The 27,564-nt window shown below is 53.4% G+C and overlaps 2 protein-coding genes across 2 annotated transcripts in view; both read right to left on the bottom strand.

The window, feature by feature from the left end:
- LOC140404575 (chymotrypsinogen B2-like) overlaps nt 1-21,513 on the bottom strand; it is an 81,433-nt gene extending 59,920 nt beyond the window's left edge. The window contains exons 1-3 of the mRNA XM_072493178.1: nt 21,393-21,513; nt 9,708-9,921; nt 6,450-6,706 (exon numbers count right to left, since the gene is read on the bottom strand). Coding sequence (XP_072349279.1) covers nt 6,450-6,706; nt 9,708-9,921; nt 21,393-21,513 — 592 coding nt within the window. The remainder of the gene's footprint in view (nt 1-6,449; nt 6,707-9,707; nt 9,922-21,392) is intronic.
- A 4,938-nt stretch (nt 21,514-26,451) lies between these two features.
- LOC140404705 (proline-, glutamic acid- and leucine-rich protein 1-like) overlaps nt 26,452-27,564 on the bottom strand; it is a 46,442-nt gene continuing 45,329 nt past the window's right edge. The window contains exon 17 of the mRNA XM_072493381.1: nt 26,452-26,952. Coding sequence (XP_072349482.1) covers nt 26,830-26,952 — 123 coding nt within the window. The 3' untranslated portion in view covers nt 26,452-26,829. The remainder of the gene's footprint in view (nt 26,953-27,564) is intronic.

The raw sequence follows: 27,564 nt of genomic DNA, 5'->3' as shown, positions 1-27,564 counted from the left end.
TAACCCCCCCTACCAACACAGCCCTCCGTAACCCCCCCTACCAACACAGCCCTCCGTAACCCCCCTACCAACACAGCCCTCCGTAACCCCCCCGCCAAACACAGCCCTCCGTAACCTCGTACCAACTCGGCCCTCCGTAACCCCCCCGACCAACACAGCCCTCCGTAACCCCCCCTACCAACACAGCCCTCCGTAACCCCCCTACCAACACAGCCCTCCGTAACCTCCTACCAACACAGCCGTCCGTAACCTCCTACCAACACAGCCCATCGTAACCCCCCTGCCAACATAGTCCTCCGTAACCCCCCCTACCAACACAGCCCTCCGTAACCCCCCCTACCAACACAGCCCTCCGTAAACCCCCTACCAACACAGCCCTCCGTAACCTCCTACCAACACAGCCCTCCGTAACCCCCCTACCAACACAGCCCTCCGTAACCCCCCTACTAACACAGCCCTCCGTAACCCCCCTACCAACACAGCCCCCCGTTACCCCCCCTACCAACACTGCCCTCCGCAAACCCCCTACCAACACAGCCCTCCATAACCCCCCCTACCAACACAGCCCTCCGTAACCCCCCTACCAACACAGCCCTCCGTAACCCCCTTTACCAACACAGCCCTCCGTAACCCCCCTACCAACACAGTCCTCCGTAACCCCCCCTACCAACACAGCCCTCCATAACCCCCCCTACCAACACAGCCCTCCGTAACCCCCTTTACCAACACAGCTCTCCGTAACCCCCTTTACCAACACAGCCCTCCGTAACCCCCGCTACCAACACAGCCCTCCGTAACCCCCTTTACCAACACAGCCCTCCGTAACCCCCCCTACCAACACAGCCCTCCGTAACCCCCCCTACCAACACAGCCCTCCGTAACCCCCCCTACCAACACAGCCCTCCGTAACCCCCCTACCAACACAGCCCTCCGTAACCTCCTACCAACACAGCCGTCCGTAACCTCCTACCAACACAGCCCTCCGTAACCCCCCTGCCAACACAGCCCTCCGTAACCCCCCCTACCAACACAGCCCTCCGTAACCCCCCTACCAACACAGCCCTCCGTAACCTCCTACCAACACAGCCCTCCGTAACCCCCCTACCAACACAGCCCTCCGTAACCCCCCTACTAACACAGCCCTCCGCAAACCCCCTACCAACACAGCCCTCCATAACCCCCCCTACCAACACAGCCCTCCGTAACCCCCCTACCAACACAGCCCTCCGTAACCCCCTTTACCAACACAGCCCTCCGTAACCCCCCCTACCAACACAGCCCTCCGTAACCCCCCTACCAACACAGCCCTCCGTAACCTCCTACCAACACAGCCCTCCGTAACCCCCCTACCAACACAGCCCTCCGTAACCCCCCTACCTACACAGCCCTCCGTAACCCCCCTACCAACACAGCCCCCCGTTACCCCCCCTACCAACACTGCCCTCCGCAAACCCCCTACCAACACAGCCCTCCGTAACCCCCCCTACCAACACAGCCGTCCGTAACCTCCTACCAACACAGCCCTCCGTAACCCCCCTGCCAACACAGCCCTCCGTAACCCCCCCTACCAACACAGCCCTCCGTAACCCCCCTACCAACACAGCCCTCCGTAACCTCCTACCAACACAGCCCTCCGTAACCCCCCTACCAACACAGCCCTCCGTAACCCCCCTACTAACACAGCCCTCCGCAAACCCCCTACCAACACAGCCCTCCATAACCCCCCCTACCAACACAGCCCTCCGTAACCCCCCTACCAACACAGCCCTCCGTAACCCCCTTTACCAACACAGCCCTCCGTAACCCCCCCTACCAACACAGCCCTCCGTAACCCCCCTACCAACACAGCCCTCCGTAACCTCCTACCAACACAGCCCTCCGTAACCCCCCTACCAACACAGCCCTCCGTAACCCCCCTACCTACACAGCCCTCCGTAACCCCCCTACCAACACAGCCCCCCGTTACCCCCCCCTACCAACACTGCCCTCCGCAAACCCCCTACCAACACAGCCCTCCGTAACCCCCCCTACCAACACAGCCCTCCGTAACCCCCCTACCAACACAGCCCTCCGTAACCCCCTTTACCAACACAGCCCTCCGTAACCCCCCTACCAACACAGTCCTCCGTAACCCCCCCTACCAACACAGCCCTCCATAACCCCCCCTACCAACACAGCCCTCCGTAACCCCCTTTACCAACACAGCTCTCCGTAACCGCCTTTACCAACACAGCCCTCCGTAACCCCCGCTACCAACACAGCCCTCCGTAACTCCCTTTACCAACACAGCCCTCCGTAACCCCCCCTACCAACACAGCCCTCCGTAACCCCCCCTACCAACACAGCCCTCCGTAACCCCCCCCTACCAACACAGCCCTCCGTAACCCCCCCTACCAACATAGCCCTCCGTAACCCCCCCTACCAACACAGCCCTCCATAACCCCCCCTACCAACACAGCCCTCCGTAACCCCCCCTACCAACACAGCCCTCCGTAACCCCCCTACCAACACAGCGCTCCGTAACCTCCTACCAACACAGCCCTCCGTAACCCCCCTACCAACACAGCCCTCCGTAACCCCCCTACTAACACAGCCCTCCGTAACCCCCCTACCAACACAGCCCCCCGTTACCCCCCCTACCAACACTGCCCTCCGCAAACCCCCTACCAACACAGCCCTCCATAACCCCCCCTACCAACACAGCTCTCCGTAACCCCCCTACCAACACAGCCCTCCGTAACCCCCTTTACCAACACAGCCCTCCGTAACCCCCCTACCAACACAGTCCTCCGTAACCCACCCTACCAACACAGCCCTCCATAACCCCCCCTACCAACACAGCCCTCCGTAACCCCCTTTACCAACACAGCTCTCCGTAACCCCCTTTACCAACACAGCCCTCCGTAACCCCCGCTACCAACACAGCCCTCCGTAACCCCCCCTACCAACACAGCCCTCCGTAACCCCCCCTACCAACACAGCCCTCCGTAACCCCCCCTACCAACACAGCCCTCCATAACCCCCCCGACCAACACAGCCCTCCGTAACCCCCCCTACCAACACAGCCCTCCGTAACCCCCCCTACCAACACAGCCCTCCATAACCCCCCCGACCAACACAGCCCTCCGTAACCCCCCCTACCAACACAGCCCTCCGTAACCCCCCCTACCAACACAGCCCTCCGTAACCCCCCTACCAACACAGCCCTCCGTAACCTCCTACCAACACAGCCGTCCGTAACCTCCTACCAACACAGCCCTCCGTAACCCCCCTGCCAACACAGCCCTCCGTAACCCCCCCTACCAACACAGCCCTCCGTAACCCCCCTACCAACACAGCCCTCCGTAACCTCCTACCAACACAGCCCTCCGTAACCCCCCTACCAACACAGCCCTCCGTAACCCCCCTACTAACACAGCCCTCCGCAAACCCCCTACCAACACAGCCCTCCATAACCCCCCCTACCAAAACAGCCCTCCGTAACCCCCCTACCAACACAGCCCTCCGTAACCCCCTTTACCAACACAGCCCTCCGTAACCCCCCCTACCAACACAGCCCTCCGTAACCCCCCTACCAACACAGCCCTCCGTAACCTCCTACCAACACAGCCCTCCGTAACCCCCCTACCAACACAGCCCTCCGTAACCCCCCTACCTACACAGCCCTCCGTAACCCCCCTACCAACACAGCCCCCCGTTACCCCCCCTACCAACACTGCCCTCCGCAAACCCCCTACCAACACAGCCCTCCGTAACCCCCCCTACCAACACAGCCCTCCTTAACCCCCGCTTCCAACACAGCCCTCCGTAACCCCCTTTACCAACACAGCCCTCCGTAACCCCCCTACCAACACAGTCCTCCGTAACCCCTCCTACCAACACAGCCCTCCATAACCCCCCCTACCAACACAGCCCTCCGTAACCCCCTTTACCAACACAGCTCTCCGTAACCGCCTTTACCAACACAGCCCTCCGTAACCCCCGCTACCAACACAGCCCTCCGTAACTCCCTTTACCAACACAGCCCTCCGTAACCCCCCCTACCAACACAGCCCTCCGTAACCCCCCCTACCAACACAGCCCTCCGTAACCCCCCCCTACCAACACAGCCCTCCGTAACCCCCCCTACCAACATAGCCCTCCGTAACCCCCCCTACCAACACAGCCCTCCATAACCCCCCCTACCAACACAGCCCTCCGTAACCCCCCCTACCAACACAGCCCTCCGTAACCCCCCTGCCAATATAGCCCTCCTTAACCTCCTACCAATGCAGCCATCCGTAACCCCCCTACCAACACAGCGGTTGAATAAACTCTGTTTGTTCTCACTGGAACGACGGAGGTTGAGGGGCGACCTGACAGAGGTCTACAAAATTATGAGGGGCATAGACAGAGTGGATAGTCAGAGACTTTTTCCCAGGGTGGAAGTGTCAATTACTAGGGGGCATAGGTTTAACGTGAGAGGGGCAAGGGTTAGAGGAGATGTACGAGGCAAGTTTTTTACACAGAGGGTAGTGGGTGCCTGGAACTCGCTGCCGGAGGTGGTGGAAGCAGGGACGATAGTGACATTTAAGGGGCATCTTGACAAATACATGAATAGGATGGGAATAGAGGGATACGGACCCAGGAAGTGTAGAAGCGTTTAGGTTGATGGGCAGCATGGTCAGCACAGGGTTGGAGGGCCGAAGGGCGTGTTCCTGTATTTTCTTTGTTCTTTTTGTTCTTCTGTTTAGCACAGGGCTAAATCACTGGCTTTGAAAGCAGACCAAGGCAGGCCAGCAGCACCGTTCAATTCCCGTACCAGCCTCCCCGAACAGGCGCCGGAATGTGGCGACTAGGGGCTTTTCACAGTAACTTCATTTGAAGCCGACTTGTGACAATAAGCGATTTTCATTTCATTTTTCATTTTCATTTCATTTCTTAATCTCTCCTCGTAGGGTAACCAACTCATCACCCAGTGCACTCAAAGCCACCGCTCCTTCATCTAACCACCATGAAAATAAGCTAGCCCCTTTGTGATGCGGCTGGTGTGCGTTAGGCAGTAGGCATCCATAGGTCGAGTGGAATGTACTGAATCCCTGCAGCACAGAAGGAAGCCATTCGGCCCATCAAGTCTGTATTGATCCTCTGGAAGATCAACCCTAGGCTCCACTCCTCCGCTCTATCTCCTCAGCCCATCTAACCTGCACGTCTCTGGATACTAAGGGACAGTTTTTAGCACGGCCAATCCACCTAACCTGCACAGTTTCTGACTGTGGGGAGGAAACCGGAGCACCCGGAGGAAACCCAGGCAGACACGGGGCAAGAACGTGCAAACTCCACACAGACAGTCAGCCGAGGTTGGAATCGAACCCGTGTCCGTGGCGCTATGAGGCAGCGGTGCTAACCACGGTGCCACCGTGCCACAAATTGTGGGCAACAATTTGGCAGATGGTGTTCAATCTGGGGGAAATGCCAAGGAGGCCACTTTGGCAGGAAGAATAAAAAAGCAGAACATTATGGAAATGGAGGTGGACTACGGAATGTGGAGTACAGAGGGATCTGGATGTCCTCGGACACATGTCACAAAAAGGCGAGCATGTAGGCACTGGAAGCAATTAAGAAGACAAATGGCCCTTATTGCAAGAGGTGGCGGGCGGATATAGTATAATAGTAGGAAACTCTCGCTGTAACGTCACACAGAACAGTGGTGAGTCCGCACTGTGTCCAAATCTGGTCTCCTTGACTTGAATTAGAGGTAGTTCAGAGAAGTTATTTAAGATGTAGGTGAGGAGAACTCGTCTCTGAGGGGGGTTGGAATTCTGTCCCCCAGCGAGCGACGGAGACTGGATCATTGAACATACTCAAGGTTGAGTTGGACAGACTTGTGATCGACAAGGGAGTGAGGGGTTATGGCGGGGGGGGGGGGGGGGGGGGTGGTGGGGACAGGTGACGGTGTGCAGGGAGGAAAGTAGAATTAAGGTTACAATTTCATAGATTATCATAGAATTTACAATGCAGAAGGAGGCCATTCGGCCCATCGAGTCTGCACCGGCTCTTGCAAAGAGCACCCTACCCAAGGTCAACACCTCCACCCTATCCCCATAACCCAGTAACCCCACCCAACACTAAGGGCAATTTTGGACACTAAGGGCAATTTATCGCGGCCAATCCACCTAACCTGCACATCTTTGGACTGTGGGAGGAAACCGGAGCACCCGGAGGAAACCCACGCAGACACGGGGAGGACGTGCAGACTCCGCACAGACAGTGACCCAGCGGGGAATCGAACCTGGGACCCTGGAGCTGTGAAGCAATTGTGCTATCCACAGTGCTGCCCCCAATTGGGGTCAATTGTGTTGAATGATAGATCAGGCTCGAGGGGCCTGTTCCCAATCCTATTTCTTCTGTTCCTTTTGTGCTGACGGGAAAGCAGAACGGCAGTGGGGGGGCTGAAGGGACTCCCTTACCCGTGTGCATCTGTCTCCAGCCTGTGGTCCAGCAGATGCCCAAGTGGTCAGGGTCCATGAATGTGGCATCCGGGAAGCAGACTGGACCGGCCAGTTCATTGTAATTGACCGGTTGTGCCAGTTCGAGCAAGGCAATGTCATTTTGGAGAGCTTTCGGGTTGTAGTCTTCATGGGAGATGATTTTCTCCACAGTATGAGTGTTTTCCTGGTGAGCTATGTCCACCGTCCCAGCAAGGACTTGCAAATCTTCAGGGGCGCTGGAAAAAATACACTGATTTTTAATGCTCTTGCCAACGCTGCCCGGCGCTCTACCACAAAGCATGCCCAAAAACAGTCTCAGGCTGCCAGCAATATTGCTCATATCACATTGATAACACCTTCCGGTTGGACGGTCTCCATCAAACACTCCCAGGACAGGTACAGCACTGGGTTAGATACAGAGTAAAGCTCCCTCTGCACTGTCTCCATCAAACACTCCCAGGACAGGTACAGCACTGGGTTAGATACAGAGTAAAGCTCCCTCTACACTGTCTCCATCAAACACTCCCAGGACAGGTACAGCACGGGGTTAGATACAGAGTAAAGCTCCCTCTACACTGTCTCCATCAAACACTCCCAGGACAGGTACAGCACGGGGTTAGATACAGAGTAAAGCTCCCTCTACACTGTCCCCATCAAACACTCCCAGGACAGGTACAGCATGGGGTTAGATACAGAGTAAAGCTCCGTCTACACTATCCCCATCAAACACTCCCAGGACAGGTACAGCACTGGGTTAGATACAGTAAAGCTCCCTCTACACTGTCTCCATCAAACACTCCCAGGACAGGTACAGCACAGGGTTAGATACAGAGTAAAGCTCCCTCTAGACTGTCCCCATCAAACACTCCCAGGACAGCGACAGCACAGGGTTAGATACAGAGTAAAGCTCCCTCTACACTGTCCCCATCAAACACTCCCAGGACAGGTACAGCATGGGGTTAGATACAGAGTAAAGCTCCCTCTACACTGTCCCATCAAACACTCCCAGGACAGGTACAGCACTGGGTTAGATACAGAGTAAAGCTCCCTCTACACTGTCTCCATCAAACACTCCCAGGACAGGTACAGCACAGGGTTAGATACAGAGTAAATCTCCCTCTACACTGTCCCCATCAAACACTCCCAGGACAGCGACAGCACAGGGTTAGATACAGAGTAAAGCTCCCTCTACACTGTCCCCATCAAACACTCCCAGGACAGGTACAGCATGGGGTTAGATACAGAGTAAAGCTCCCTCTACACTGTCCCCATCAAACACTCCCAGGACAGGTACAGCACGGGGTTAGATACAGAGTAAAGCTCCCTCTACACTGTCTCCATCAAACACTCCCAGGACAGGTACAGCTCGGGGTTAGATACAGAGTAAAGCTCCCTCTACACTGTCCCCATCAAACACTCCCAGGACAGGTACAGCACGGGGTTAGATACAGAGTAAAGCTCCCTCTATACTGTCCCCATCAAACACTCCCAGGACAGGTACAGCACGGGGTTAGATACAAAGTAAAGCTCCCTCTACACTGCCCCCATCAAACACTCCCAGGACAGGTACAGCATGGGGTTAGATACAGAGTAAAGCTCCCTCTACAGTGTCCCCATCAAACACTCCCAGGACAGGTACAGCACGGGGTTAGATACAGAGTAAAGCTCCCTCTACACTGTCCCCATCAAACACTCCCAGGACAGGTACAGCACAGGGTTAGATACAGTGTCAAGCTCACACTACACTGTCCCCATCAAACACTCCCAGGACAGTTACAGCACAGGGTTAGATACAGTGTCAAGCTCACACTACACTGTCCCCATCAAACACTCCCAGGACAGTTACAGCACGGTGTTAGATACAGAGTAAAGCTCCCTCTACACTGTCCCCATCAAACACCCCCAGGACAGGTACAGCACAGGGTTAGATACAGTGTCAAGCTCACACTACACTGTCCCCATCAAACACTCCCAGGACAGGTACAGCACAGGCACAGACAATCAATGTGAGAGTTTTTGGGGGTAGGGGTGATTCCTGTGGATTGGGGTGTTCCTGGTAGGGAACTGAAGGTGGGGGTGGGGGGTGGCGGGGGGGAAGGGGGTGGGGGTGGGGGGGCTAGAGGAGCCCTCTTGGGGGTCAGTGTAGGCCTGTGTAATCGGCACCCAGACGGTAAAAGACGTCTTGATTCTTCTAACTTTTTCTGGGTTACTGGGTTACTATTCCCGAAACCCTGGCAGACCCACCCAAAGTTTGTGATTCAAGTCGCATATTCGGCAGGTTGGCAGAGTAGGCCCCAGAGGAAGTTTACACCTCTGGACAACCGCTGTGCAAATGTTTACCTGGGGACCTCCGAAGGGAATCCCCAGCACACCTTTGGAGGTTAATAACCCCCCCAGCACCATGCTCTGGATTTCAGACGTTACGATTGTGCTCTGTTATAAAACAGGACGGGCCCCCATTTGGGGTTTTGCGCTCACTTTAGGAATGAGGCCTTCGAGAGAGGCTGTCGAGGACATTGACAAAAACGGTATCAGTTAACGTGAAGAGAACGGGGAAACCGGGACAGTTCTTCCTTGAAGCAGAAAAGGCTAAGCGGAGATTTAATCGAGGCGTTCGAATTCATGAGGGGGTTTGGGCAGGAAAAATAAGGAGAAACTGTTTCCCTGTGGCTGGAGAGACGGTGACCCAGAGGGACACAGATCAAAGAGAATCAGTAAGGGAGCCAGAAGGGGAGATGTGGACACTTTTGTTTGGGCAGCGAGGCTTTGGGAGATATGCCAGAAGAGCAGGTGTGGTGCGGGGGTAAGGGGTGGGTGGGTCTGAATGGATGGCATTTTCAAAGGGCTAGCACAGAAAAAAGTGGACCAAATGGCCTTCTCCTGTGCTGTATCTTTAGGTGGGGGGGGGGGGGGGGGGTCAGTTCAGTTGGCTGGACGCATGGTTCGTGACGCGGGTTCAATTCTCGTGCCGGCTGAGGTTATTCATGAAGGGCCCCCCCCCCCCCGCCCCATCTTCTCAACCTCGCCTCGTGCCTGAGGTGTGGTGACCCTCAGGTTAAAGCACCACCAGTCAGCTCTCTCCCCCCTCAAAGGGGAAAGCAGCCTATGGTCATCTGGGACATGACGACTTCACTTATTATCTTCCTACGATTCCATGAAGCAGAATCTACATTATATAGACATAGACATTACATTGGCCCCTATTCACCTGTATGAAAACTCTGCCACTTCCTTTACCTATTTGCCACACACTGGGCTGTAGTTACAACCCAGTATTCATTAATAAGGGACCCTCCACAGTGATGCTTCCTCCAGTGTGTTAAGATCACTTGCCAGGGAAACTCTTTGAGTTCTGCCTTACTATTCTCCCTGCCTTCGGAATGCCTGATTCTATCCTTGTAGTCACTTGGAGTGCCCTTGGCGCCAGGGGGGAATGCTCGTTCCCCACATTCTGTAAGAAAAGAAAACAGCTTAATGACTACGGTTCAAATTTGTTCACATTTTCAAAATTTCCCAACCAACACAGTCCATCCATAATTGGCTGCATTCTGCCAGGAAGCGTTGGTATCACTCTTTCCTAGAGAGGCAAGTGGTTGTGAGATCATAAAAAAATAGGAGTGTTACGACACCCTAGGCCAGTGCACGGTCAATTCAAGCCCCGCTTGACTTGGAGTCGCAACACGATTCAAATTAACTTTTATTTCGCAATACCCGAGGTCTTGGACTGCCCAATAATTACAGTCACCAGGTTTGCAAACTTAAACGCAATTAATGTTTTATTATTAAGAGTAGTTCGAATTAAATAGCCATCAGCTACAACTGGGTGACTACTATCTAATCTCTAACCCCCTTCCCCACTTTTTAACTCACTCTACCCTTTATACAGACACATAGACAAACAAACCCTATGGAGGGAAAAGAGGGGTGAAAAATAACACTGACAGTAAAAGGACGAGAGACTTTATTTCAGGTGGACATCTTCCAGTCAGTTTATTTCTTGAGCTTTCAGATAAATGTTATCTTTCTCTTTCCGCTCGTAATGGACTCACGGGAAAAGCTGGTAGCCAGCCTTCGAGAAAGAGAGAGAATCAGCTTCTGCTTTCAGGGTCTGAAAGCTTCTGCCTTCAGGCAGTTGGCAACAGAGCAGAGAGAGAGAGCTGCTTACATCTTGAAGGTCCAGTGACTTCTCTGCGAAACCCCCACCTGGCAGGTACCAGTCGGTTGCCGGGCAGAGTACTGTCCCTGGCCTATCCATTGACCAACAGCCAGCCAATCGAAACACATTCCTCCAATCTCTTGGGGGCCATAAAGCCTGGGTTGTTCTGCCCAAAGTACAAAACTTTATAACACACTTTGACTTCCTCCCTGCCACTGCTCGACTTAAAGGTATGTTTCCATTCGCGATCCATGGGCCAAAAATGTTAAAGACAAAATAGAAGAAATAGGAACGGAGAAATCAACAGGAAGGACCCTTACAGCAGGAATAGACCATTCAGCCGTTCTAGCCCGCTCCACCATTCGATAAAATCAAGGCTAATCTTCTACTTAGACATGATTTTCGTGGAATATCCCTGTGTCTGTTGATATTTCTACCGGGTAGAAATCTATCAATCTCAGACTGGAAAATACCCAATGAGCGATCCTCCCAATGCCCTCTGGGGTCAAGAATTCAAAAGATTCACCACCATCTGAGTGAAGAAATTCTGCCTCAGCTCGGTCGGAAATGGTCTGCCCCTCATTCGGAGTCTGGGTCCCCTGATTCATGACACCTCGCTGCATCGACCCTGTCCAGAATGTTGTCAATTTCAATGAGATCCTCCCTCATTCTTCGTAGCTCCAGAGAATAAAGGTGCCAGAGAATAAAGGTGCCATCCATTGAATCGCTGCTCAGAGGACAGACTGGTGAACCTCAATTGCACTCCCTCTGTGTCAAGTTTATCCTTCCTGAGATAAGGAGACCAAAACAGTGCACAATATTCCAGACACGGACTCACCAGGGCGCCATATAATTGCAGTGAGATATCATTGTTCCTGTCCTTGTTAGGATACCGGACCAGACCCCAACATTTGTTAGGGTAACGAACGAGAACTCTAAACGTTTTCTCTAAATTTATAAAACTGTGAGGAAAGGATACTTCACCGCAGGAGTGATCAATAGAATCATAGAATTCCTACACTGCCATTCAGCCCATCTGTAACCAAGTGAGTGGTTAGAAACAATAATGACAACATCTTTTACGACTCTTTAATTACAGCTTTAGTAGACACACTGCTTGTATATATTTTAACACAGGGTTTTTAATAACATTACTGCTATAAATATGAAATGTAGTATCTAAAAAGTTCTGCATTCATCACAAACTCAAATCCACTTGTAATAAAGGGTCAACTTGCCGCCTTAATTGCTTGGAAATAGTTTGCGGCACCCCAATCCACGTCAAACATAAGACTTCAAGGCCTCCACGAAGGTTGGCTATCCCACTGTTTGACCACATTGGGGCCACTGAAGGTAAGCGTGCAGGTGCAGCAGGTGGTAAAGAAGGCAAATGGTTTGCGGGCTTTCATAGCGCGAGGATTTGAGTACAGGAGCAGGGATGTGTTGCTGCTATTATACAGGAGCCTTGGTGAGGCCACACCTGGAGTACTGTGGGCAGTTGGCCTCCTTATCTCCTCACCCTTCGTGAGGGAGGCACGGTGGCACAGTGGTTAGCACTGCTGCTTCATAGCGACAGGGGCCCCGTTTCGATTCCGACCTCGGGTGACTGTGTGGAGTCTGCACATCCTCCCCGTGTCTGCGTGGGTTTCCTCCGGGTGCTCCGGTTTCCTCCCACAGTCCAAAGATATGCAGGTTAGGTGGGTTGGTCAAGCTAAATTGCCCCTTAGGGTGGGGTTGCAGGAATAGGGAACGGGATTGGGCCTTGGTCGGGTAGTCTTTCAAAGGGTCGGTGCAGATTCGATTGGTACAATGGCCTCCTTCTGCACTGCAGGGATTCTGAGGAAGGATGTTCTTGCTCCAGAGGGAGTGCAGCGAAGGTTTACCAGACTGATTTATGGGATGGCAGGGCTGACGTATGAGGAGAGATTGAGTCGGTTAGGATTGTATTCACTGGAGTTCAGAAAAATGAGGGGGGATCTCATAGAAACCTATAAATTCTAACAGGACTGGACAGGGTCGATGCAGGAAGGATGTTCCTGATGGTGGTGGGGGACTGGACAGGGTCGATGCAGGAAGGATGTTCCCGATGGTGGGGGGGGGACTGGACAGGGCCGATGCAGGAAGGATGTTCCCGATGGTGGGGGGGACTGGACTGGGTCGATGCAGGAAGGATGTTCCCGATGGTGGGGGGGACTGGACTGGGTCGATGCAGGAAGGATGTTACCGATGGTGGGGGGGGGGGACTGGACAGGGTAGATGCAGGAAGGATGTTCCTGATGGTGGGGGGGGGGGGGGGGGAGGGACTGGACAGGGTCGATGCAGGAAGGATGTTCCTGATGGTGGGGGGGGGACTGGACAGGGTGGATGCAGGAAGGATGTTCCCGATGGTGGGGGGGGGGGGACTGGACAGGGTCGATGCAGGAAGGATGTTCCTGATGGTGGGGGGGGGGGACTGGACAGGGTCGATGCAGGAAGGATGTTCCCGATGGTGGGGGGGGGGGACTGGACAGGGTCGATGCAGGAAGGATGTTCCTGATGGTGGGGGGGGGGACTGGACAGGGTCGATGCAGGAAGGATGTTCCTGATGGTGGGGGGGTGGGGGGGGGGGGACTGGACAGGGTGGATGCAGGAAGGATGTTCCCGATGGTGGGGGGGGACTGGACAGGGTCGATGCAGGAAGGATGTTCCCGATGGTGGGGGGGACTGGACAGGGTCGATGCAGGAAGGATGTTCCCGATGGTGGGGGGGGACTGGACAGAGTCGATGCAGGAAGGATGTTCCCGATGGTGGTGGTGGGGGGGGGGGGGTGGGACTGGACAGGGTCGATGCAGGAAGGATGTTCCCGATGGTGGGGGCGGACTGGACAGGGTCGATGCAGGAAGGATGTTCTTGATGGTGGGGGGGGGACTGGACAGGGTGGATGCAGGAAGGATGTTCCCGATGGTGGGGGGGACTGGACAGGGTCGATGCAGGAAGGATGTTCCCGATGGTGGGGGGGGGACTGGACAGGGTCGATGCAGGAAGGATGTTCCCGATGGTGGGGGGGACTGGTCAGGGTCGATGCAGGAAGGATGTTCCCGATGGTGGTGGGGGACTGGACAGGGTAGATGCAGGAAGGATGTTCCCGATGGTGGGGGGGACTGGACAGGGTAGATGCAGGAAGGATGTTCTTGATGGTGGGGGGGACTGGACAGGGTAGATGCAGGAAGGATGTTCCCGATGGTGGGGGGGGGACTGGACAGAGTCGATGCAGGAAGGATGTTCCCGATGGTGGGGGGGGACTGGACAGCGTAGATGCAGGAAGGATGTTCCCGATGGTGGGGGGGACTGGACAGGGTCGATGCAGGAAGGATGTTCCCGATGGTGGTGGGGGACTGGACAGGGTAGATGCAGGAAGGATGTTCCCGATGGTGGGGGGGACTGGACAGGGTAGATGCAGGAAGGATGTTCTTGATGGTGGGGGGGACTGGACAGGGTAGATGCAGGAAGGATGTTCCCGATGGTGGGGGGGGGACTGGACAGAGTCGATGCAGGAAGGATGTTCCCGATGGTGGGGGGAACTGGACAGGGTGGATGCAGGAAGGATGTTCCCGATGGTGGGGGGGACTGGACAGGGTCGATGCAGGAAGGATGTTCCCGATGGTGGGGGGGACTGGACAGAGTCGATGCAGGAAGGATGTTCCCGATGGTGGGGGGAACTGGACAGGGTGGATGCAGGAAGGATGTTCCCGATGGTGGGGGCGGACTGGACAGGGTAGGTGCAGGAAGGATGTTCCCGATGGTGGGGGGGGGGGACTGGACAGGGCCGATGCAGGAAGGATGTTCCCGATGGTGGGGGGGGACTGGACAGGGTCGATGCAGGAAGGATGTTCCCGATGGTGGGGGGGGGGACTGGACAGGGCCGATGCAGGAAGGATGTTCCCGATGGTGGGGGGGGGACTGGACAGGGTCGATGCAGGAAGGATGTTCCCAATGGTGGGAGGGACTGGACAGGATCAATGCAGGAAGGATGTTCCCGGTGGTAGGGGGGGGACTGGACAGGGTCGATGCAGGAAGGATGTTCCTGATGGTGGGGGGGGGACTGGACAGGGTCGATGCAGGAAGGATGTTCCCGATGGTGGGGGGGGGAACTGGACAGGGTAGATGCAGGAAGGATGTTCCCGATGGTGGGGGGGGAACTGGACAGGGTCGATGCAGGAAGGATGTTCCCGATGGTGGGGGGGGACTGGACAGGGTTGATGCAGGAAGGATGTTCCCGATGGTGGGGGGGACTGGACAGGGCCGATGCAGGAAGGATGTTCCCGATGGTGGGGGGGGGGGGGACTGGACAGGGTCGACGCAGGAAGGATGTTCCCGATGGTGGGGGGGACTGGACAGGGTCGATGCAGGAAGGATGTTCCCGATGGTGGGGGGGACTGGACAGGGTCGATGCAGGAAGGATGTTCCCGGTGGTAGGGGGGGTGGGGGGGACTGGACAGGGTCGATGCAGGAAGGATGTTCCCGATGGTGGGGGGTGTCCAGAACCAGGGGTCACAGTCTGAGGATACGGGGGAGACCATTTAGGACAGAGATGAGATTAAATTTCTTCACCGAGCGGTCGGCCTGCAGAATTCATTACCACAGGAAGTAGTTGAGGCTAAAACATTGCATGTTTTCAAAATATAGCACTTGGGGCGAAGGGGCTCAAAGGGATATGGGGGGAAAGCGGGATTAGGCTATTGAGTTGGATGATCAGCCATGATCATAATGAATGGAGGACGGAGCAGGTTAAAGGGGCCGAATGGACTCCTCCTGCTCCTATTTTCTATGTTCCTTTGGTTAACATGGCCTGGTGTAAACTTCGAAACCCGGGTTTCTGGCTCAGATGCAGGGATGCCACCGGCAGAGCCACAAGACCTCCCGAAGCAAGCCGTGTCCCAGTCTCAACCACAGCACCCTAGATCCCAGAAAGAGATCCCAAATACTCTGGCTGCCGACCCACCGGCCCACCATTACCCGTCCCCATATCTGCCCGCAGATTTAACCCAACGCGGCGATTGGGTTTTCCGCCTGTGACGTTCCGAAATGAGCATCCGGCCACGACTGAGGAAAAGGGGAAACCAAGGATTAATAACAACACATAAGTTAAATTGTATTTACAAAACTCTGTGGGAGCTCTCCGCCAAAGATACACGATGCTGCTTTGTCCATTGTAACTCAGAGTTGAAGGTAATAATAATCTTTATTAGTGTCGCAAGTGCCTGGAGCTGTGCAGCAACTGTGCTACCGTGCCACCCTCGTATGAAGGCACCACTGAGTTATTGTGTGAACATAATGGTATAATCACTGTATACGTGGGTGATTATTGATTGGGAACTATTAAAGTGTCAAACCATGTTAAGAAGTGATTGGTCAATGCAAATGAACGATTATCTGTACAATAGTATCAGAATGGTCTATTTTGTTGATCTGAGAGGTGTACTCCATCTTGTATGGGTATCGCTTCCATGCACACACTTGAATAACCCCAATGCAAAGAAACTTGACTTTGGCTGGTATCTGTGGATTTGGAGGGTATTGATCACCTCCCTCCTTTCGAAAGCCATCTCTAAGATCCTCATTGTTTTACCTTTGTGACATCCCGCCAACTCACTGGCCCATGTTCCGGCTCCTCCGCCAATGAAGTCCACATTCCGTGCCTTTGTTAACTCTGGACTCGACTATGCCAACGCAAACCTGGTCGGTTTTACAACACTCTATCCTCCGTAAACCTGGAAGTCACCCAAAACCGTTCTATACATATTCTTCCTTAATCTAAATCCTGCTCACCCACCGCCCCCCCCCCCCCCCCCCCCCCCCCCTCCTCCCCGTGTGCACATCCGGCCTACCTTGGTCCCCACCTGAAGCATCCGGCCTACCTTGGTCCCCACCTGAAGCATCCGGCCTACCTTGGTCCCCACCTGAAGCCAATCCTCGATTTTCAAATTCTCCCCATCTCGGTGACCTCCTCCAGCCAAACCACCCTCCGAGATCTCTCCACTCAGCCTGGGCTCCTGAGCTTTAGAAATACCCTCCCTAAACCTCATCCCTACACCTCATCACCTTGTTTTTCTCCATTAGGACGCTCATTAAAACATCCTTCTTTGGCCAAACCTATGGTCATCTGCCCTACTATTGTTTCATGTGGTGCAGGGCCTGGTGAGTCTTGTCATAAGAACCCCCCCCCCCCCCCATCAATATCCTCGGGAGTTACCATTGACCAGAAACTGATCTGGACCCAGCCATATAAATACTGTGGCTACCAGAGCAGGTCAGAGGCTGGGAATCCTGCGGAGAGTAACTCACCTCCTGACCCCCCCACCCCTCCCCCCCAAAGCCTGTCCACCATCTACAAGGCACAAGTCAGGAGTGTGGTGGGAGACTCTCCACTTGCCTGGATGAGCGCAGCTCCAACAACACTCAAGAAGCTCCACACCATCCAGGACAAAGCAGCCCCGCTTGATTGCTCCCCCTTCCACATTCACTCCCTCCACCACCGACGCACAGTGGCAGCCGTGTGTACCGTCTACAAGATGCACTGCAGCAACTCACCAAGGCTCCTCAGGCAGCACCTTCCAAACCCACCACCTCTACCATCTAGAAGGACAAGAGCAGCAGATACCTGGGAACCCCACCACCTGGAGGTTCCCCTCCGAGTCACTCACCGCCCGACTTGGAAATATATCGGCCGTTCCTTCACCGTCGCTGGGTCAAAATCCGTGAACTCCCTCCCTAACAGCACTGTGGGTGTACCAACACCGCAGGTAAAAGCAGCGGGTTCAAGAAGGCAGCTCACCCACCACCTTCTCAAGGGGCATTTAGGGATGGGCAATAAATGCTTGCCCCCCCCCCCCCCCCCCCCAACGTCCCATGGAAGGTTGCTGGCTCCTAATGGCATGCTTCACAGTTTGCCTTACCCTCCCACCTTATTGACAAGAGACCCTCTATGTCCTCATGGCCCACCAGCTGGCCCCAGCTTACCCCGGTTAGTGTCACACTCCCAGATCAGGCGAAAGAGGACAAAGAGCAGCAGGTACCTCGCCCTCATCGTTCAGGTTTTGCCTCCAGCAGCAAATGGGCCTTTTCAGGCTTCTCATTTAGAAGTGAATGCGGGGGGAGGTGTGTGTGGTAAACAAGACTCCAGCTTTGTGATGTCACCGCTGTGGTATAATCATCCCTCACTGTGCACCGCCGGCTCTGTGATGTCACCTTTAGCTTCAATGAAGCTGGACTAGAACATGGAACATAGAACATACAGTGCAGAAGGGGGCCATTCGGCCCATCGAGTCTGCACCGACCCACTTAAGCCCTCACTTCCACCCTATCCCCGTAACCCAATAACCCCACCTGAGCAGGATTTACGCGGATGTTCCGCCGAGTGGGTAATCCGCCTCCCTCGTCGAGTCCCTCGGGCAATGGCCTCACTCCGTCGCGCTCCAGTATCTTGCGACGCTTCGCACGTCACGGGCTGACACCAGGCACCCCGCACTGTTGCTGTTCACCAACCCTTCCGTCAGAGTTGAATGTCGCCGGCCGGGCCCAAGTATTTGTTGCCCATCGCCCCTTGAGAAGGTGGTGGGTGAGCCGCCTTCTTGAACCCGCTGCAGTCCCTGAGGTGTAGGTGCACCCACGGTGCTGTTAGGGAGGGAGTTCCAGGATTTGGACAGCTAAGGAACAGCCGACATATTTCCAAGTCGGGTTGGTGAGTGACTCGGAGGGGAACCTCCAGGCGGTGGGGTTCCCAGGTATCTGCTGCTCTTGTCCTTCTAGATGGTAGAGGTTGTGGGTTTGGAAGGTGCTGCCTGAGGAGCCTTGGTGAGTTGCTGCAGTGCATCTTGTAGACGGTACACACGGCTGCCACTGTGCGTCGGTGGGGGAGGGAGTGAATGTTTGTGGAAGGGGGAGCAATCAAGCGGGGCTGCTTTGTCCTGGATGGTGTCGAGCTTCTCGAGTGTTGTTGGAGCTGCGCTCATCCAGGCAAGTGGAGAGTATTCCATCACACTCCTGACTTGTGCTTTGTAGATAGTGGACAAGCTTTGGGGGGGGGGGGGGGGGGGGGGTGTCAGGAGGTGAGTTAGTCACTGCAGGATTCCCAGCCTCTGCCCTGCTCTTGTAGCCACAGTATTCATATGGCTGGTCCAGTTTAGTTTCTGGTCATTGGTAACCCGCAGGCCGTTGATCGTGACAGAATTAACGAGGGCAATGCCATTGAATGTCAAAGGGGCGGTGGTTAGATCCTCTCTTGTAAGAGATAGTCATTGCCTGGCACTTGTGTGACACGAATATAATTTGCCGCTTGTCAGCCCGAGCCTGGATATTGTCCAGGTCTTGCTGCATTTGGACATGGACTGCTTCAGTGTCTGAGGGGTCGTGAATGGTGCTGAACATTGTGCTGTCATCCACAAAACACCCTCACTTCTGACCTTTTGATGGAGGGAAGGTCTTTGATGAAACAGCTGAAGATGATTGGGCCTAGGACACCACCCTGAGGAACTCTTGCGATATTTCACTCTCCTTAGTTGCTCATGGACCGTTTGTGAGGTGATGTATTTTGGGACGACTAACAAGACGGGGAATACACAATGAGCAGTAGGACCTTCAGAAGTAGAGAGGACTATAGGCACCTTGGGGTACATGCCCATAGATCCCTGAAGGCAGCAGGGTATGTAGATAAGGTGGTTAGGGAGGCATATGGGATGCTTCCCTTATTAACCGAGGTGTAGTATATAAGAGCGGGGAGGTTATGATGGAGTTGTATAAAATGCTGGTTCGGCCGCAGCTAGAGTACTGTGTGCTGTTCTCGTCGCCACACTATAGGAAGGATGTGGTTGCGCTGGAGAGGGTGCAGAGGAGATTCACCAGGATGCTGCCTGGGCTGGAGCGTCCCAGCTATGAGGAGAGGCTGGTTAGACCGCAGCTAGAGTACGGTGTGCTGTTCTCGTCGCCACACTATAGGAAGGATGTGGTTGCGTTGGAGAGGGTGCAGGGGAGATTCACCAGGATGCTGCCTGGGCTGGAGCGTCTCAGCTATGAGGAGAGGCTGGTTAGGCCGGGGTTGTTTTCCTTGGAGCAGAGAAGGCCGAGGGGGGGACCTGATCGAGGGGGACAGAATTATGAGGGGCGTAAATAGGGTGGATAGGAATGGACTTTTCCCCTTGTTCAAGGGGTCAGTAGCCAGGGGGCAAAGGGGGCAGGAGGCTTAGAGGGGATTTGAGGAAAAACCTTTTCCCCAGAGGGTGCTGGGAATCTGGAACTCGCTGCCTGAAAGGGTGGGAGAGGCGGGGAACCCTCACAACATTTAAGAAGCATTTGGATGAGCGATTGAAACTCCACAGCAAACAAGGCTATGGACCAAGCGCTGGTGCAGCATGTAATTAAAAAGACAAATGGAATTCTGCTCCTAATTCCAATGATCCTGTGCTGTGTTCTGATGTGGTATAGCGTATTCTGGTAGCACGTGTTGTGGTATGTTTTAGCATGCTGTGCCATCACATGGTGTGTCGTGAGAGTGTCTTTGTCTTGTACTCATGTGGTTTGGGCGTGTTGCAGTTAAGCATGACGCTCTGCACGAGATATGCTGCGGCCCAGTGAAGCATTGGTCCCGTTCACTTTGCTCAGCTTTCTGAAATTAAGGAGAAACAATATGCTGGAAATGCAACTCCTCTCCCGAACATTTCTCCGACGAAAAACTGCCTCTGTCCACAGCTTCTCAAAATGTCTCTCTGCCGTCCTTGGCTCCGCCCAGCAATGACCTCATCTCCCCAAGCTAAAAAAAAACCAATTGCCTCTCTGCAGGCTGCAACGCACTTTAACTCCCCAGGGACTTCCCCAGTCATGCCACAGTCCATTAGCCCAGACTGAAAAACACATTACTTTGTCAATTTACCCTTCGGTTCCTGCAAAACAGAATTCTTTAAAAAAAAAACCTGACCACTGCAGTCAAACACACTGTAACCCCCGGTGTTTAATCTTTAAATTGCCCAATAATTCAAATCCAATATTCCTCAAGTCGTCCAGTCATCACGGTGAACCGGACAGGACTTTACAACAATCAGTTCCATGGTCATCATTGGACTTTTAATTCCAGATTTTTATTGAATTCAAACACTCGTCCCCAGAACATTACCCTGGATCTCTGGAGTACTAGCCCGTTGACAACACCACTAATCCACCACCTTCACTCTGGGAGTCTGGGTTTGTGTGGTGACATGCTCATTTTCACATGCATGTTGATGCCTGGCGCTGTGGATAGCAATGGTAGAGGCTACAATGTTCTTTCTGTCACACAGGTGACCAGGAATCTTTCCCGCTCTTCCCACCTGCCTTAGAGTCATAAGAGATTTACAGCATAGAAAAGTCTCTTCATTGCGTCACTGCCCGGTCAACAAGACCTGCCGAGGTAGGGTGCTCTCTCAGAGGACCGGTGCAGAGATGATGGGCCAAATGGCCTCGTTCTGCACTGTAGGGATTCTATGACTGTAAGCGAAGAGCGAGGGGTGACCCAATGGAGGTTGGCTAGAGGAGGTGCTTGCACTAGTGGGTTGTTGAGGGGGGCAGTGGGGAAGGGGGTGGGGAGGAAGGAGGGGCTTTTTTTGCCAACAGACCGATTAGAAACCCACGCAAACACGGGGAGAATGTGCAAATTCCACACGGACAGTGACCCAGGGCCGGGATTCGAACCCGGGTCCTCAGCGCCGTAGGCAGCAGTGCTACTCCCTGCGCCACTGTGCTGCCCAACCTCCCTGTACTTTTGACTCGAAAAGTTAGCTCGGTCCCCTCTCCAAAGATCTTGCCGGACATTCCCGGCTCCAAAAACACTCGGCAGTTTTTATTTCCGATTTCCAGCGTCTGCAGTATTTTTGCTGTCATCTCTCAGTCTCACGTTGCCAGACTCCCCTCCTCACCCCCCCCCCACCCCGCTCCAGTTCTGTGGGGCGTGAACACAAGGCACTGCCCGCAGGCCTGAATGAGAATGTCTCAGGGTGGTTTCTTGTGCTCAAGCAAGCCACAAATCCACCTCCGCTACCCTTGCCGATCTTTTGCAGAGAGCTTAACGGTGACATTGGAGGGGGTGGTGTGGGGGGAAAGAGTGCAACACAGTTTTACAAAAATGATACCTGGGCTACAGGGGCTAAGTTACGAGGCGAGGTTACCTCCAGAAAGAACCAGAAAATCAGGCAGCCTCGGAGAGAGGGAAACAATTCACAGCCTTAAACGGCGGACCCAAATGCCCCAGTTACCATGTTGGCTCGGCCACTGGGAGGAGAAATCTGCGTCCGCACTCGCTTCCAGCAGTGTCCACCTGATTATAAACAGCGTGAGAGTGTCCGACAGAGAGATGGAACAACAGAGGTGGAGAGCGGGAGGGAGACAGTGAGAGAGGAAGACACGGAGAGACCAGGAGAGAGAGGGAGAGACAGAGCAACGAGGAGAAAATGAGAAAGAGACAGGGGTGAGGGGGAGAGAGGTTGGAGGGAGACAGAAAAGAGAGGCCAGTGGAGCAAACAGAGAGGGAAGGAAACAGAGTGAGAAGAGAGACCAGAAAGAGAGAGCGAGAGAAAGAGACAGTGATGGAGAGACAGAGTAATGGAGAGAGAGAGAGAGAGAGAGAGGTAATCGGAGAGAGACAAACAGAGGGAGAGACACAACAGTGACATAGAGGAAGCCTGACCCATTCGCTTGGCAGTATTAGATAAACCCATCCTGAATAAATAACCCAATCGATTGTATCCTGAATCTACGTTGAGTGCTTTGACTGCATTTCCTCCACAGAGCCTGGGTTGGGTGAGGTTAAGGGGCATTTAATGATAGTTTAAGGGTCCTTCCTGTTGATTTCCCCTTTCTTTTCCAGAATGAGAAATTCACAAAGTTGCAAAATAGTGGATGGCGCGAGTTTTCGAGCAGGACTTTGTGGCACCCGAGAGATGGGGTGGGACTAAGCCCAATTGGTTGGCTGGTGGCCAATGAATTGGCAAAAAGGCCGTGTTCTGCCCCGTAACAGGTAGTGATTGGGTCCTTGAAGAAATCTACCCTGCAGCTAAGTGTAGTCTCGACTACACCTCAACTCAGTAGAAATTTGCACTACACGTCTCGGCTGCGTAATGAAATCCTTATTGCGTCTATTGATTATAATTGGGAGTTTGAAACCTTCTTGTGGTTACAAATTGAATGTTCTCAATAAAGCCCCTGCCAGCAGAAGATTATAAGAGATATAATTAAACTTAGTAGGTAACAAACAAATTGAACTTTCAAAAATACAGTAATGGTTTCTTGCTCAAGGCAAAACAGCATGCGCAGACTTTAGTTAGAATGGAAATATGAAAATACGAAGTAAGATAGTAGTCAAGCATAAAGTATAGAGACAGACAGGGGTCATACCCCCTCTTACGCACTGCGTGCCCTGTACACGAGGGGGGGAGAGAAGAGGGGTGTTCGTTAGCTCAGTTGGGTGGACAGCTGATTCGTGTTGCGGAGTCACGCCAGCAGCATGGGTTCGATTCCTGCACCGGCTGAGGTTATTTGTGAGGTCCCCACCTTCTCAACCTTGGCCCTCCCCTTGCCAGAGGTGTGATGACCCTCAGGTTAATTCTCAAAGGGGCGAGCAGACTCTGGGACTGTGGCGACCTTCACACTTACCCTGCACGCACGGAGTGCTAAGGCAGGAGGGAATTACATTAAATGGGATAACTGCATTAGCTGTTCAGAGCAAGTTCACTCCACTAAATGCTGGGTCGAATGGGTTGTCTGAAGGAGAAAAGTTGGGCCTCTACAGTATACACATCGGAGTTTGGTAAAAATGAGATATCTTATTGAAAGCTGGGGACTTGATAAGAGTGGATGTGGGAAGGAGCTCCCTCTTGTGGGGGAGTCCAAAATTAGGAGATGGCATTTAAAAAGTCATGACCTCCCGCTTAAAAGATCAGGAGAATATTTTTCTCCTCTGAGAATCGTTGGCCTGTGGACCTCTCTCCCCCAGCGAGCACGAGAGGCAGAGGGTCATCAAAAATATTCAAGGCAGAGTTCAATAGATTTTTCACGGATAAGGAGTCGAGGGTTATGGGGAGGGTGGTAAAGAAAATCTAGGGAGGAGACCTCCGTCTTAACATCATGGACCGAGGCCTGAGGGTATTGCACGCAGCAGTCCCACACAACCGTAGGTCGCATCAGTTCCCAAGAAGCCTGCCTTTTTTTCTGCAGCCTTGTTGGTTCTGTGGACCTGGACGCCAAATAGACTGCTTAAGACTACACTCCCTAGTCAGTTACTTAAACATTGTTAGTTTTGGGTTTGCCCTTCAGGCTCCGTGCTCAGTGGGCACCGCAGGGATCAGGGTGCCATAATCGACCCTCCCAACCACATTTTGATTCGATGCTTCAAGTTTCATTTGTGATTTGTTTGTGCGTGGGTTTCCTCCGGGTGCCCCGGTTTCCTCCCACAGTCCAAAGATGTGCAGGCTAGGTGGATTGGCCGTGCTAAATTGCCCTTAGTGTCCAAAATTGCCCTTAGTGTTCAAAATTGCCCTTAGTGTTGGGTGGGGTTACGGGGAGAGGGTGGAGGTGTTGACCTTGGGTAGGGTGCTCTTTCCAAGAGCCGGTGACGGGCCGAATGGCCTCCTTCTGCACTGTAAATTCTATGATAATCTATCCCCGCACCAATGACACTAACATGTGCAAATCACCCAAGTGTGTGGGTGTAAATAAATCACAATCAGGCAGAAGCATAGAAAATAGGTGGAGATGTAGGGCATTTGGCCCTTTTGAGCCTGCACCTCCCATTCAATATGATGGCTGATCATGCAAATTCAATATCCCACACCCGCTTTCTCTCCATAACCCTTGATCCCTTTAGCCGCAAGGACCATGTCCAGCTCCCTCTTGAATATATCCAACTGGTCCCAACAGCTTTCTGTGGTAGGGAATTCCACCTCTCTGAGAGAAGAGGTTCTTCCTCATCCAGTCCGGAATGACTGACCCCTTATTCTTAGGCTGTGACCCCAAATTCTGGACGTCGCCAACATCAGGAACATTCTTCCTTCATCTAGCCTGTCCAGTCCCATCAGGATTGTATATGTTTCGAAGAGATCCCCTCTCATTCTTCTAAACTCCAGCGAATACAAGCCCAGTCGATCCAGTCTTTCTTCATATGTCAGTCCTGCCATCCCGGGAAATAGCCTGGTGAACCTTCGCTGGACACCCTCAATAGCACGAATGTCCACCCTCAAACTAGGGAGACCATAACTGCACACCATACTCAAGGTGTGGCCTCACCAAGGCCCTGTATAACTAAAGCACAGCATCCCTACTCCTATACTCAAATCCTCTCGCTACGAAGGCCAGGATCTTGTCAAGGGCCTACTCTGCTTCCAATTCTTGCCATGATGTGGAGATGCCGGCGTTGGACTGGGGTGGGCACAGTAAGAAGTCTTACAACACCAGGTTAAAGTCCAACAGGTTTGTTTCGATGTCACTAGCTTTCGGAGCGCTGCTCCTTCCTCAGGTGAATCAATTCTTGCGTTTGGCCTGCCCCTCCCACTTTCAGATTGTGTACACAGCACAGGACTGACACACACACACAAGTTTACAATACCCCATAAAGGGGGGGGGGGGGGGGGTATTTTGCTCTCAGTGACTTCAAACTCTTCACCTTTGGATAGGAAGCTGGGAGTGAAACCACTGGACAACAGTATGGAAAATGCATGACCAGTGAGATCAAGGTCACCATTCTGGAGCTGACCTTTGCTTTGGGTTGGGTGGGGGTGCAAAGAGACTACTCTCCCAGCCCACCCACAATCCCAAAGGATCGAACATGAAACCATTTCAGTGCAGGCCGAGCCACTCGCTTGAGGGTTCAGGGGTCAAAGGTTAGGCTGTGAGCGAGGCTGATAGCTCACTCTCTCCTCCACCACCCCACTCATAAGAGAGGCAACCCCTCCGCTGCAACTCATCTTTCTGATGTACAACTCAATCGAAGACATGAGAGACGGGGGGTGGGAAAAGAGAGAAGAGACATACCGAGGGAGACAGAATTACCTAGAAAACGAGGCAATACTTAATTTATAATTCATTCAAAGGATGTGGGCATTGCTGGCTAGGCCAGCACTCATTGCCCATCACTGAATTCCCGGGTAGCTGGGAGTCACCCGCACATTGGCTGTGCAGGCCTGGAGTCACACGGAGGCCAGAATGGGTGAAGGTGGCACATTTCCTTCCCTCAAAAGGGGACGAGCGAACCAGATGGGTTTTTGTGACAATTGGCGATGGTTTTGTGGTCATCGTTGGGAGAGTTCCAACTGGAAAACTACTCCTTGCATGGCTTGACAACTGGGAGGAGGTTTGGGCGCGAGAGAATGTCCGAGAGCGTTCCAACAACTCCAGAAAACTCTCAGCTCCAGTCCAGAGATCTTTGCGATGATCACTTTTGAATTGGCTGGTATGTATTCCTTTTAAGCCTTTCATGGAATGCGGCGAGAGGAACGTGACAGGGACACTGATATTTGCCGACTAAAGAATCAATATCGGCAAAAATTTGAAACATCACTAATCCCATCAGCCTTAAACCGTCCAGGCAAATAACGGCCATTTCGTCACATCTAATCGATCTGCTGGCAGTCCTGCTGTTCGGGGGATGACGAACTCGCCGTTAGATCTGAAGCGATCAATCAAGTGGCTGCGTGAACGAGATAGTGTCCTCGGGAGCAGGAAGATCCAGTCCTGTGCCAGAGGGAGACACGGATTGCCGAGCAGAGTCAAAACAAGTTGAGTATTAGCCTCGCCATGGTTTGCTGCGTTTATTTATTGCGTACACAAGTCTCAGGTTCTGCAATTGCGTCGAGATTTTATTGACTTTTTATATATAAAAACATAGAAAATACACATGCGGAGACAGAAAGGAAACATTGTGAGCTCTCTCACCCTCAGCCCCCGGCCCATACAGCCAGGTAACCTCTATAGGGTGGTTGTAAATAAAACCAGCCAGTTGGCTGACCCCCCCCCACCCCACCCCCACCCCCCCACACACACACACAAAGTGAGCGTAGCACCAATGGAGTCCTGGCCACCGCACTCACTCCATGACTAAGTGTGCTCTGTGCGGTGGTGCAACCCATTCCGCCCCCTCCGCACCCCCCCCAGCGGAGTTGGCCAATGCTGTTGGCGACTCGGCCGTCTCCGCCACGACGGGTAACGTGTTCAGCTGCTGGTGCTTGGTTCCTCTGCTGTTTCTGCCATCTCCTCCACCTCCATCTTCTCCTCCTCATCGGGCGGGCAGTCCACAAAGTCCGCTAACATGGCCACAGTCGGGTCGGCTTGGCCCTGAGGACGAAGCGGGCGGGGGGGGGGGGGGGGGGGTGGGGGGAGAAAGAAAAACGCCAATGAACGAATGAAGCAGTCTTGAGAGTCCCTCTCGCTCAGCTACAGCGCCTGTTGAGCAGTCTATAACCGACCCAGGAACGTGCTTGACGCGACAGAAAAGCCACCCCGAATACAGTGAGTGCTCGATGAGGCCCTGTGGCCCATTATGCCTGTCCCGGTCCACACTTGAGAGTTGCTAACTTTCATGCCTCTCCGATCATTCCAGGTGGCACCAGTCACCCGCAAGTTAACCAACATGCCCTTTCCTTTAATATAGTTAGCACCAACAAACTCAGAAATTATATACGGAACAAAAGAAAATCCATTGTTCTGAACATTTTGAATTTAGTGTTTTAAGTTGTAGGAATATTACTTGGAATTCAAGATAAATGGGGGAAAAGAAACCAAGTTTGTGAATAAAATGATTGCAGTTCAAAGGGTGTGTTTATTTAACAAAGGTCAAAGTTAAACGTGGCCCCTTTCTGAGTTTTTTTTTTTCGAGGCGCGGTGCCTCGCTTTCTTCAAAAGGAATTTAAATTATTTGTGTAATTCCCCAGATCAAAGGAAGGTCGG

This window comes from Scyliorhinus torazame, chromosome 31 (genome assembly GCF_047496885.1).
Source record: "Scyliorhinus torazame isolate Kashiwa2021f chromosome 31, sScyTor2.1, whole genome shotgun sequence".
Taxonomy (NCBI): domain Eukaryota; kingdom Metazoa; phylum Chordata; class Chondrichthyes; order Carcharhiniformes; family Scyliorhinidae; genus Scyliorhinus; species Scyliorhinus torazame.
The sequence above is the reverse complement of the archived record's forward strand: the minus strand, read 5'-3'. Positions and strand labels throughout refer to the sequence as shown.